The following is a 12,470-nucleotide window of genomic DNA, read 5'->3' as shown; positions in this document are numbered from 1 at the left end:
GAGAGGATTACTTTACTATGTCTCTCTCCGCTTCTCTCTCTAGGCTTTGGGTTTTGTTTGACAGCCCTAGAGAGAGGATTACTCTCCTCTGTTTCTCTCTCCCTCTCTCTGCATTTTCTCTCTCTAGGCTTTGGGTTTTAATTGGCAGCCCTAGAGAGAGGACCATTCTCCTCACTTTGCATTTCTCTCTCTAGACTTTGAGTTTTGTATGCGAGTACTAGAGAGAGAGCACCCTTTCTCTCTCTAGCCTTTGGTGTTTTTTTGGCCAGCCCTATAGAGGGATTGTCTGAGAACTCAAGTATCCCCCACATGTCAGTACAGTGGACGCCACATTCTCTCATGTTTTGAGTCCTCTCCCTCTCTTTCTCTCTCTAAGCTTTTACTCTTCTAATCCTCTCCACATTCCACAATTCTAGAGAGAGATAGAGAGTAGAAATGGGTGACAACTGACGAGACGCACTGTAGCATCACTCTCTCTCTCTACTGGTTTGGAACTTTGTCAGCAATTTCTAGAGAGAGAAAAAGGAAGGATAGCAGAACTGGGAGACTTTTCTTTAGAGAGAGAATTTCTCCTACGTGTCTGAATCCTGGCCGTTCGATCCGTTAAATCATCAGAAAAATCACACACGTAATTTTTTCTATTCTCTTATTTCATCTTTTTTTTAACGACGAAGTAATAAATTATTTAATATGTTGGTTTCTCCCAACCAGGAAACTTCTTAAGAAGAAAATTTATTTCATTAATTCCTTGATAATTTAAACAAATAGGTTTTGAAACCTAGGTGCATGGGATTTTCTCAGACATGATAAAATTTACAGAGAACTCGGTTGAGTGAGAAGTACGAGAGTTCTATAATACCAAAACATGAGTGCCATCTATTTCTAACATATGATTTAATGACAAAACTATTCTATAATCCAATTGGTTTATATAATCCAATTGCTGACAAAACTATACTAATTTTTAGAATATACAATCCAATTAAAACCATTCTAATTTTTCATTCACATGATATAATTGATAATAGTAAGAATGGTATTATAAAAAACAAGGTTGAAGCAGTTTGTTTTCTAACTTATGTTTGCAAGTTTGCAGACAAATTAAAACTAACATTAAATTAGCTTTACAAGTAATGTTTCCTCATTTCAAGCATACTTTCTTAGTGATCACTATACACCATCTTTATGAAAAATTAGAATGTGTGAAATAGGATTTTATGTTATAAACTTCAATCTCTCTCTCACTGCTACAATAAATAAACCAAATCAAGTTCAAGAACTTAGCATGAAGTTACAAATTCACAAATTATAAATCAATGCCACCCATGTTTTGATGTTTTAGAACAAAATCAAGTTCATGTGCATGGAAATTGGAATGGGTTAAACTATTTGGACAATGTTTAAAAAGAAATCATTAACTCTCGTTAATGCAAGAATCTACCAAGCTAGTTCTGCTTCTAATTGCAGTATACATCTAATCGACGGATATAACTATATTAAGAACACATTTTGAATGTTAATCACTTATATATTAAGTTTGGTGTTAAGGGATGATATGTGTGCATGTTTTTAAGGTATTTCTTCTTCTCTACTCGTTTCCTAGCATAAACAATCTAGTTTATGAAGAACAGTTATTTAACAAAAGGAGAACTGTAATGTCAAAAAAATAAAACACAAAGAGTAAGCTGTATTTAAGAAACTATATCAAGCTCAAACCATGCAAATACAGAAAGACGCATTATCTACTAATCCCATGTGAATAATGTAGGTCTGAGACTAGGCTGAATATCTTAAAGGGACAAACAAGAGATTGATAAAAGACAAAAATGCCCTTAGGGCTTAAGGTGGAGATGGAGAGAGAAAGAGAGATATTAAACTGATCAATCCTAAACTTTTATATGTTCCTCTCAAGGTAATATTAAAGATGAAAACCCATCAATTCAATAAAGATGGAATGCAGCCCGGGCTAGACACGAGATAGAGAGCGAGACTTCACAGGACTTCACGGGACTTCACGGGACACGAGATGGAAAGCGGCGCGAGACTTCACGGGACGAAGAGTAGAACGAGAATGGTCGAGGGAGAGGCCGAACGGAGGAGGCAGGGATCGACTAAGGATGGGCCGCCACAGCGACGGGGATTGGAGAGGACGAGACAGGATTAGGATGAAGAGGGGAGAATGGACGAGTGCTTCCAATAACAAGATACTTTTCCGGCTACCCTCCTATGGGGAGAATGACCTATTTAAAGGGAATATGAAGAAGCAAAAAGATGCAACTGCCCTTAAGAGATAATGATGAGAGCAAAGTTTTGAGCAATCCGACGACGTCGAATTGTGATCTAGTTGATTGGTCCAATCTAGATTTCGATTCAATCACCCACCCTCGTTTCAAAGTAGTTGAACCAATCCAAATTTTCTTCATGATCACAGGATCATGATGAGAGCCAAGTTTTGAGCAATCAATTTGATTGGTTGATTGGTTGATCCATCACTCACCCTTGTTTCAAAGTAGTTCATCAGAACATGACATTGAACCAATCGATTCCGATCAATCCAAATTTTCTTCATGATCGCGGGATCATGATGAGAGCAAAGTTTTGAGCAATCCGACGACGTCAGATCTTGATCTTGTTGATTGGTTGATCCATCACTCACCCCATGTTTCAAAGTAGTTCATCAGAACATGACATTGAACGAATCAATTTCGATCAATCCAAATTTTCTTCATGATCGCGGGATCATGATAAGAGCAAAGTTATGAGCAATCCGACGACGTCCGATCTTGATCTTGTTGTTGATTGGTTGATCCATCATTCACCCCTGTTTCAAAGTAGTTCATCAGAACATGACATTGTGATGTAGCCCAGAAGCCCATTTTCTGAGGCCCATTAGCAAACTGTGGCCCAAGGAGATTCTTCTAGAATTGACAGAATCTGCAGAAATATACCTAGAGCCCCTTAAAATCCTCTGACAAGGTTTTCTCTGACAAGATCTTCTGACAGGATTATCTCTGACAGAATTTCCTCTAACAAGATCTTCTGACCGTATCTTCTGCTAGATTCTTCTTTTGCCAAGATCTCTGCTCTAACTTGTCAGATCTGCAAATCTTTTGTTTTGTCCCATCAGATCTTTTTGAGCCACACAAATATCTCATGACAGCTTCTATAGGTCCCAGAATCTGCAAGATATCTCTGCTCAGGCCTGACAAGCTGCTTATCTTCTGTTTTAGCTTATCAAATTTGTTTTCTCAATGTTTTGACTTGTCTTGTCATGGGTACAGTCATTAAGGACGACCTTGCACTCCTTGTGGCCTTTATAAGGACCCCATGTACCCCTGACTGAGGCATCATTAAAATTTATTGTCTTGTTGAAACTATTGTTTCTCCCCTCTGAGTGTTCTCTTTGTTAGAGAGTGCTTGTGTGCTTGTGGATTCAAGTACCACCCCTTGTAGACTCAAGGGTTGGAGAAGCTAGTTCTGTGAATTCAGAACTTAGCTACTTCAAGTAGAGCAAAGCTTGTGGACTCAAGTCATATTCCTACACCGTTCCTGTACTAAGGGTGCGTCACATTGAACCAATCAGTTTTGATCAATCCAAATTTTCTTCATGATCACAGGATCATGATGGGAACAATCCGATACCATAGAATCATATTAAGATTTTGATCAATCGAAGATCCCTATTTCAAAGTAGTTCTTCGGAACATGTTCTTCAAGATCATACTGGTACGTAGTTTGTAGCAAGTGATTTGTTTTTTACTGAGACACGTGAAAATTTCAGGATTTTCTGAGTCATCACCCAGTCAAGGAGTCAATTCCAAATGATCAGGAACAAAATCAAATGATACTAAGGCTGGTATAGTTTCTGGTTCATATAAGTTAATCGAAACTAGTTTTTTCCTTCGTCTGAATAATCGAAGGATAGAATATAAAATCAAGAAAGGAAAAACAAAAAAACATGCCTAATTTCGCCTACTTCTCTGATGAGTTGGGACCTCTCTTCTTCCCAAATCCGACAACTGCAGTAAAAAGAAAAATTGATGATCAGTACAAAGTTATCAGTTTCAATAGAACATAAATCATATGATTCATTAGAAATTAAAAAAAATCATTGTTTGATGCAAGTACATACGCCATCAAACAAACATAAATCGTGTTTAACATTAGAAATAAAATAATGCCGCAAATAAGATCATGATCTGAGATTACATAAATTGATAAAATAAAAAAAATTAATTGATGGGAGGGAAATTAAATACATCGTCGATCAGATATAATCGTGTGTTACGTTGGCGATAATTGTGATCTGAGATAACGTATATTGATAAAATAGGAAACAAAATTCGCTGATCAGTGAAGAATGAAGATATATACCGAATCAATCACACGTAAATCGTGTGTTCCGATAGGATTAAATGAATGTCATGGATCAAATCATAATACAAGATAAACATACAGAAACAGAGTAAAAAAAAACCGTTGACCAACGTAGATGCATACAACATCAATGAAACATGGAGCCTGAGTTGCACTCGGAACCAAACACTCGTTGAATCATATCATGATCTGAGATTTCGGGATGATCACCAATCTGCGGTAAACTTCCTCTCTTATTCAAAAACAATATGATCTGAGATAACAAAAATCATTATATTAAAAAATAAAACCGTCGATTAGTGCAAATATACACAATCAGTCAAACATAAATTGTTTTCCACTCGGGATAAAAGAATGACGTGGATCGGACAGTAATTTGAGATAACATAATATGATGAAATAGAAAAGGAAATCTGTTGCAAATAACACAGAATCAAACCGTGCGTTCCATTGCGAATACAATAATGCCATGAATCAGATCATGATCTTAAAGCAACAAAGAACACTGGAATTGAAAAAGGTAATTCCTTGATTGGTGCAAATACATACAGTTTCAACCAAACAAAACGTGAAATAAGATCAAAATCAGAAATAACAAACAATGATAAAATAAGAACTCGAGAGAGAAAAATACCTGCGGTGACGAATCGGCGATTGTACTGCATCCGCTTGTGCGCTCTCCCGCGCGGCTTCTTCTTCTTGTCCTGCTTGGCCACCTTCGGCGTCTGGCCTCTAACCTTGCCAGCTCGCGCTAAAGATCCGTGCACCTTCCCTGAATATCGAACAATTCAACAAATCCGATATAAGCAAATTAGAAAAAACTCTTGATCATCAAATCTCACTTATGAATCTCACATATGAATGTACAGAATGAACTCACCCATGGCGGATTGGATTCTAGGGTTTATTCCGAGAGCTTCTTCGAGATTGAAGGCGGCGACTGTTTCTATCCGTATTTATATGCAGCGCAAAAATAATAAATATATTTTTTGTTAGAACATCCAAAAATTGGGGAAAATGGAAATCTAGGTATTTTCCTTACAAAGAATATTGAATATTTTCAAGAAATGCGTCACTTAAATCGTTTATTTTATGTTGTTTTTTATGGCTGATTTTATCTTAAAAATTGTTGAATGTTTGAGATAATTTCAATTTGAGAAGATATATTTTAGCGTGGAAGTATATAATATTTCATGTTAACGTATAAAAAATTTGGGGGAAAATAGGTATTTAGTATTTTCTTTGAAATATATTGAATATTTCAAGGCCTGGATTGCTCAATTCGTTTAATTTATGTTTATTTTAATATTGATTTGAAGCTTAAAGTGTTGCATTTTCCAGAGAAATTGAATAATTCAATTACTTGAGGTAATTTCTACTTTTCTAGACATATTATGACATGAAAGTATATATAATATTTCATGTAAACATAAAAATAATCTGGGGGCAATGGGCATATACTTATTTCTTACAAATATTGTTTTTTTATGTTGATTGTGGTTCTGATTTAACCTTCAAAAGTGTTGCCTTCTCCAACGTAGTTATATAATTCAATAAGTGAAATTATAATATTCCGTGGTTGACATATCAAAATTTCGGGGGAAAATAAGTATATAGTATTTTCTTTAAAATTTTCAAGGCCTGCATTGCTCAATTCGGTCATTTTATGTTTATTTTGGTATAGTTTTGAACTTTAACGTGTTGTATTCTCCAGCGTAGTTAAATAATTGAATTGCTTTAATTGTTATATTTCATGGTTGACATGTGGAAAATCTTGCAAGTATTTTGAATATATACGTATTTCTTGCAAGTATTTTGAATATTCCAAAGACTGGATTTCTGAATGCGTCTATTTTGTGTTGATTTTGAAGTTGATTCTATATTTAAAAGAGTTGCATACTTCACCACAATTCAATAATTTAATTACTTAAAGTATTATATTTCGTGGTCGACCTATCAAAATTTTGGGAATAGGTATATACACATTTCTTGAAAATATACTGAATATTCCGATGCCCGGAGTGGTCAATTTGTTTATTTTGTGCTGGTTTGGTATTGATTTGCTTTTTCAGTGTGTTGCATTATCTGAGGTTGAATAATCCAATTACTTCAGTTAATTTCTACAATATATATTCTGACAATATGTATATTTTATATATCATTTTTTTGTGGGAGGGAGGGAATAGGTATGTTCATATTTCTCGAAAATGTAATAAACATTGTAAGGCCTGCATTGCTCCATTTGTTTATTTTATGTTGATTTCCGTACTGATTTGATATTTACGAACATTGCATTATCAAGGACCCCAAGTCATTTGAATGATTTAATTAATCGAATCAATTTCTGCTTGAATAGCTATTTTCTGGCATGGATTATTCTATATTTAATGTCTAACATATCTAAATGATGGGAGAGGGTAATAGTTAGATAAGTATTTGTTGCAAATATATTGAAATTACAAGGCCTGTCTTGCTCCATTTGTTCATTTAATGTTCATTGTTGGCAAATTATATCCACTTCAGTCTGTTTAGAAGGGTTGGTCATACCACAAATAATGCATTAGTTTATCACAGTGGAACTCTGGTCAATTTAACTGAGCTGATTTTAACCTCCACCATCAACTAAACTACAGTCTTCATTTTGTATTGGTCTGGACAACCAACTTATACTTTAGTCGTCAAAATAAGAGTAGGTTTTCCAACATATCCATCCCACTATTGGATTGTGACCCTATTGAAATTTGATATCTGATATCAGATATCTGGAAAAGTTAGAACAGATCTAGAAGTCTATATACAACATACGGCGGATGTTCTATAATGAATTTCATCAGTCCAGATATCATCATCATGTGGACTCCATAGGATGTCACTTCAGGGTACCATACAATGGTGTCCAGATATAGGTACAGATGAACTGATAAACATATTAATATAAAAAATGTGTCTTTTTTTCAGTTATCCATTTTTTTGGTACTTAAAGTATTATCTATTAAAGGAATAAATTAACAGTAACAATGAAGTGGACATTTGATTAAATAATTGTTTAACTTAATTATTCCAATCGTTGCTGGTGAGAATCATCGTTATGAGCTAGCATAAAATATCATCATTAAAATCAAAAGTACATTATTTTGGCTTATGATCAAGCCCAACGGACTAAATATATTTTCAGTGTGATATTCTGACTTTATATCATCAAATCTAGAAAGAGAAGAACATGAAAGAAATGTTTCAGCGCCCTTTAAATAGCTGCACGACACCACAAACATAAAGTGATTATACGCTGAACTAGATTTTATTAAATTAAGAGAAAATTGTATGAGGTCTAGTCAATTGTAGCTTGAATGATGGTAGCAATTATGCTCCTCATCATCAATCAATTACCCCTCTAAAGGTCTGAATAAACCATATTCCAACAGCTTTAGCAAGACGATTCACTAAATTTCTTTATTTATTGACACCATAAATAAAGAAATGGAAAAACATAATGACATTATGGAACAAAATGGTCAATGACTAAGCAAAATGACATCAATATTTCACAGAATTACAAACCACTGGGCAGGATATCATTTCCTCGTACAGAAATAATCAGTTTCCCCAGTTGCATGACGGATGGATCAATCACATGAACACAAAAGCAGGGTATTCAAAACTCTGCGGAAGATTCGTATCTTACAGATGATGATGATGATGGGAAGATCAAAGTGAGAGTAAGACTATCATAAGACCTGAGGATCAATCAAGATACCAAACAAGCGCTACCAAGTGGAGATCTAAGCAGGATCAAACCCCTGCCTCTCTTTCTGAATAGACTGGAAGATTCTTACCGCTGAAGCCGATGCCGTCTTCCGGTTGTGGGGCACAACTCTGATGACCCGGGCCGAGCTCTCTGCGGCGCTGCTTCCTGTGCTTGACTGTAGCTCGCTCTCTCTCGGGTTCGACTTGTTTCTGCCTGAGAGGAAGCTCCCCTGCTCTGCCACCGATCCCACTGGCGGCGGCCGGATATTGTACGGCGGCATGTAACCCGGGGGTAGAACCATGCTCTGAGGATTATATAACGGGGCGACAGGCGGCCCGCCCGGGTTGGAGTTGCCGGCGGTGAATGGCTTGTAGACGAGACCTTCTGTCTGCGACATCACCGGAACCAGCCAATGGTCACCCGCCACGTGGATGCACCACGGCCCTGGCTTCGCCTCTGACTTTGGTGGGTCCGAAGGTGGAGATGGAGACGGCAAGTCTTTTTCCTCATCGTCGTCTCTGACCTTGGTGGGTTCCTCTGTTTCGTCTACGCGGGGGGTTATCGACTCGGTGGGTTGAGGTTTAGGACCATGGAACGATGAGGCATCTTCGAGGAGCAGATTGGGAGATCCGGCGAGCAGTTTCTGGACCTATACACAAAGAGAATGGATGGCTCAGAACGGTCTGGGCAGAGTTTGCAGGGGCATAAAGATAAATATATATTCTTTTGGGGAAAAACAGCTCACGTTCATCAACCTGTGCAGTTCAAATACTTGCAAAGCAAACACCCTCTGCTGGCTGAAATCATTCACAACAGATAAATAAGAGACTCTGCATAATGACTCTCCACGACAGCTACTGTTTCTACATTTATTTTGGGGGGAAATAATTTATCACCCAGTCATTTGGTGTAAGATATGACTCTTCTGGTTGGAATAATTCATAAATTTAGATATGCAACACTATTTTCAGAATACATGTTCGATGATTTTGTAGTTGATTTCAAACCTACAAAAAATAAGAGAAGAGAAATGCCCTCAATAGTTGGAGCAAAATTTCTTCACTAGTCTTCAAAGAATTACAAATTCTAAGTCCCAATTTTTCATCGGAGGTAATTCAATGTTAAGGCGAGCAACATGGAAATAGAGAAATAAATCAAAATTAAAGCAGGACCCAAAAGAAAGCGACTTACTTGATGATGGCCCTCCTGGCTTTCCAAAAATGCTTTGGCCCGATCAACCCGACTACGCTGTCAGGAGTTACATCCCTTCCTTCTCCGGATTCCAACATCCAATTCTCAGATCGATCATCGGCGACTGCACGATCCATAGTGCCATCGGCTGATGAGCTGGTCTTCCCCGTCGACCCGGACGATCCACATTTATCTTCATCGCACGGCTCGGCATCATCAGAAGATCTTCCCAGATCGCGATCTACTTCACTCAAATTTCCAGCATCATGATCTGAAATGCCCTCTCCATTCTGGGTTTTGTTCATGGAGATGCAGGAACTCCGAGGTCCTTCTACCACATGTCGATCCGGGTCAGATGCCAGCTCAGATCTTTGCTGAGAATAGACGGGTACGTGGAACTGCTCCTCTTCTGATTTCTCTTTGGGAGGTTGCTTCTCTGTGGGAATGACACGTGGCAGTGGAGAGCTGCACTCCACACTCGTTGCCCTTTGTGACACTGGCTTGAAGGGCTTCTTCTTAAGTTTATCAGAGGATAGAGAGGAAGGAATCTGGGAACGCATGTAGAAGGAAGAAGACCCACTCCTCTCATGACCATAACCCTGAATCAAATAAATGTTTTAGATCATGATGGTAAAATCATAATTGCACCATTTTAAACATGTTCTACAAAATAAAAAATGACATTTTAATCATTCTTTACGCGGCAGTTAATGTGCTTCTTCTGAGTGGTTATCACAGAAAATAAATCCTACTTTTTCAGGGGATAACGATAACATCGAAGAAAATGAGATCCTGATCATGTCTTATGCAATACTTAATTGTTTCATCGAATGGGCTATAGTATAAAAGAGATCTTACATCCGAAACTCTTTCTCTTCCGACTACAACTAGAGAGCAGAATGAAAACAGCAATAGTCCTTCAATTCTAGTTCATATCGAGATATAAAGAATCTGTAAATGTTTTCCCCCAAAATTCATCGACTGAAATTTTCGCACTGTTTCTCTTTCGAGCATTGACTATAAGCAGAGAATGAAAACAGGCATATTTCTTAAATTACAGTTTTAATCAGAAGTACATAAAGATTATTCCCCAAAAGTTCATGAACGTGAGTCAGTAAATGATTTCACCAAAAGAGGAGAATAAAAACAATTTTTTTTGGAAAGAAAGAGTAAAAACAATCACAACTCATTTTCTGAGATAAAGACTTTATAATCGTAGTTCTTCAATCCACTGACCTGGCTAGAGGAAATTGAAGAGACCAAGCTGCTACCATGATGAGAAGCAAACGGCATAGTAGAGGAAGATCCAGGCTTGAATCGCTGGGAAGGGATGCTGAACTCCTCATATAAAGCCATCTTGTTTCTCGGCGGTGCTCTAGGCCCCCCTTTGTCAGCATCATTAACATGAAGCCTCGGAAACAACGGACCGCTGAACTTCTCCTCCTCTCTTCCCCTCTTCATCATCTCCGGAAACCCTAATTCCTACAGCAGCTCATCCTCAGCGCTAAAACTGAGAAAATCTCCAAATTTTGCAGCCGATTGAGGCAACCCGAGAAAGATTTCAACAGGAAATTTGGATTAAAGGAAAACCCAGAAGGAGAAACCGTGATGGGAGAAGTGGGTGAATCAAATCGAGCTCATCCTCCGCGCTAGAACTGAGAAAATCTCCAATTTTTGTAGCCGATTGGGGCAACCCAACAAAGATTTCGCCAGGAAATTGGGATTAAAAGAAAACCCAGAGGGGGAAACCGCGATTGGAGAAGTGGGTGAACCGAATCGAGCTCATCCTCCGCGCTAGAACTGAGAAAATCTCCAATTTTTGTAGCCGATTGGGGCAACCCAAGAAAGATTTCGCCAGGAAATTGGGATTAAAAGAAAACCCAGAAGGAGAACCCGCGATTGGAGAAGTGGGTAAAGCAAATCGAGCTCATCCGCCGCGCTAGAACTGAGAAAATATCCGTTTTTTCCAGCGGATCGGCGCAACCCAAGAAAAATTTCGCCAAGAAATTCGGATTAAAAGAGAACCCAAAAGGGGAAATCGCGATTGGAGAGATGGGTGAATCGAATCAAGAACAAAGAAGGGAGCGGAGATCGAAATATCTTAGGGCTGAAATGTGGGGTCGCCGCAAAGGATAGACCCCTCCGTAAAGTGCAATCTTCGCGCCGTCTCTCTAGACACCACACGTCTGGTTTGCCGAGTCATAGAGAGAGAAAGGCAGGGAGTTTAGAGAGAGAAGGAGATGCCCATCCACGGAGGGGAGGTGCCGATTGGGTGGCGAATTGGGGGAGTTTGGGCCGGGGAGGGACCTCTTATTCATACCTTTAGGATTTCTAAATAACTTTGAGGGAGTTGCTATCTTCTCTCTTTCTCTCTCTCTCCCTCTGCCTCTCTCTCTATATCTCTCTTCTCTCTCTCTATTTCGTCTGTCATCTCTCTCTCCCTGGCTCTCTCTCTCTCTCTTCTATCTTCTCCCTCCATGACTCTTATCCCTTTCTCTTTCTTCTATCTTCTCTCTCTCCCTGACTCTATCTCTTTCTCTTTCTTCTATCTTCTCTCTCTCCCTGACTCTTATCTCTTTCTCTTTCTTCTATCTTTTCTCTCTCCCTGACTCTTTCTCTTTCTTCTATCTTTTCTCTCTCCCTGACTCTATCTCTTTCTCTTTCTTCTATCTTTTCTCTCTCCCTGACTCTTTCTCTTTCTTCTATCTTCTCTCTCCCTGACTTCTCTCTTTCTCTTTCTTCTATCTTCTCTCTCCCTGACTTCTCTCTTTCTTCTATCTTCTCTCACTCTCCCTCTCTTTCTTCTGTCTTCCTCTCTCTCCCTGTCTCTCTCTCTCTCACTTTCCTCCTTATTCTCTCTCTCCCTGGCTCTCTCTCTCTTACTTTCCTCTATCTTCTCTCTCACTCCGCATCTATTTTTCTCTTTCTTCTATCTTCTCTCTCGCTCAGAATCTATCTTTCTCTTTACTCATCTTCTCTCTCACTCAGCATCTATTTTTCTCTTTCGTCTATCTTCTCTCTCTGCCTCTTCATCTCACTTCTCTCTCTTCTATCTTCTCTCTTTCTCTCTCATCTATCTTCTCTCTTTCTCTCTTCTATCTTCTCTCTTTCTCTTTCTTCTATATTCTCTCTTTCTCTCTCTTCTATATTCTCTCTT

The 12,470-nt window shown here is 38.4% G+C and overlaps 2 protein-coding genes across 2 annotated transcripts; both read right to left on the bottom strand.

The window, feature by feature from the left end:
• Positions 1-3,822: 3,822 nt before the first annotated feature.
• Positions 3,823-5,325, bottom strand: LOC144709854 (small ribosomal subunit protein eS30z/eS30y/eS30x). Its single transcript, XM_078583505.1, has 3 exons — positions 5,258-5,325; positions 5,012-5,149; positions 3,823-4,019 (listed from the first exon to the last, which is right to left on the bottom strand). The coding sequence occupies exons 1-3, from the start codon at positions 5,259-5,261 to the stop codon at positions 3,973-3,975; spliced, it is 189 nt and encodes a 62-aa protein (XP_078439631.1). The 5' UTR covers positions 5,262-5,325; the 3' UTR covers positions 3,823-3,972.
• Positions 5,326-7,873: 2,548 nt separating this feature from the next.
• On the bottom strand, positions 7,874-11,599 carry LOC144709184 (protein EARLY FLOWERING 3-like). The gene is made up of 4 exons (XM_078582624.1): positions 10,550-11,599; positions 9,314-9,912; positions 8,868-8,919; positions 7,874-8,771 (listed from the first exon to the last, which is right to left on the bottom strand). Exons 1-4 carry the CDS (start codon positions 10,775-10,777, stop codon positions 8,157-8,159), a joined length of 1,494 nt encoding a protein of 497 aa, XP_078438750.1. The 5' UTR covers positions 10,778-11,599; the 3' UTR covers positions 7,874-8,156.
• Between the last annotated feature and the right edge of the window lie 871 nt (positions 11,600-12,470).

Source organism: Wolffia australiana, chromosome 11 (genome assembly GCF_029677425.1).
Source record: "Wolffia australiana isolate 7733 chromosome 11, ASM2967742v1".
Classification (NCBI taxonomy): Eukaryota; Viridiplantae; Streptophyta; class Magnoliopsida; order Alismatales; family Araceae; genus Wolffia; species Wolffia australiana.
Note: the sequence above shows the minus strand (reverse complement) of the source record. Positions and strands in the feature narration are given on the sequence as shown.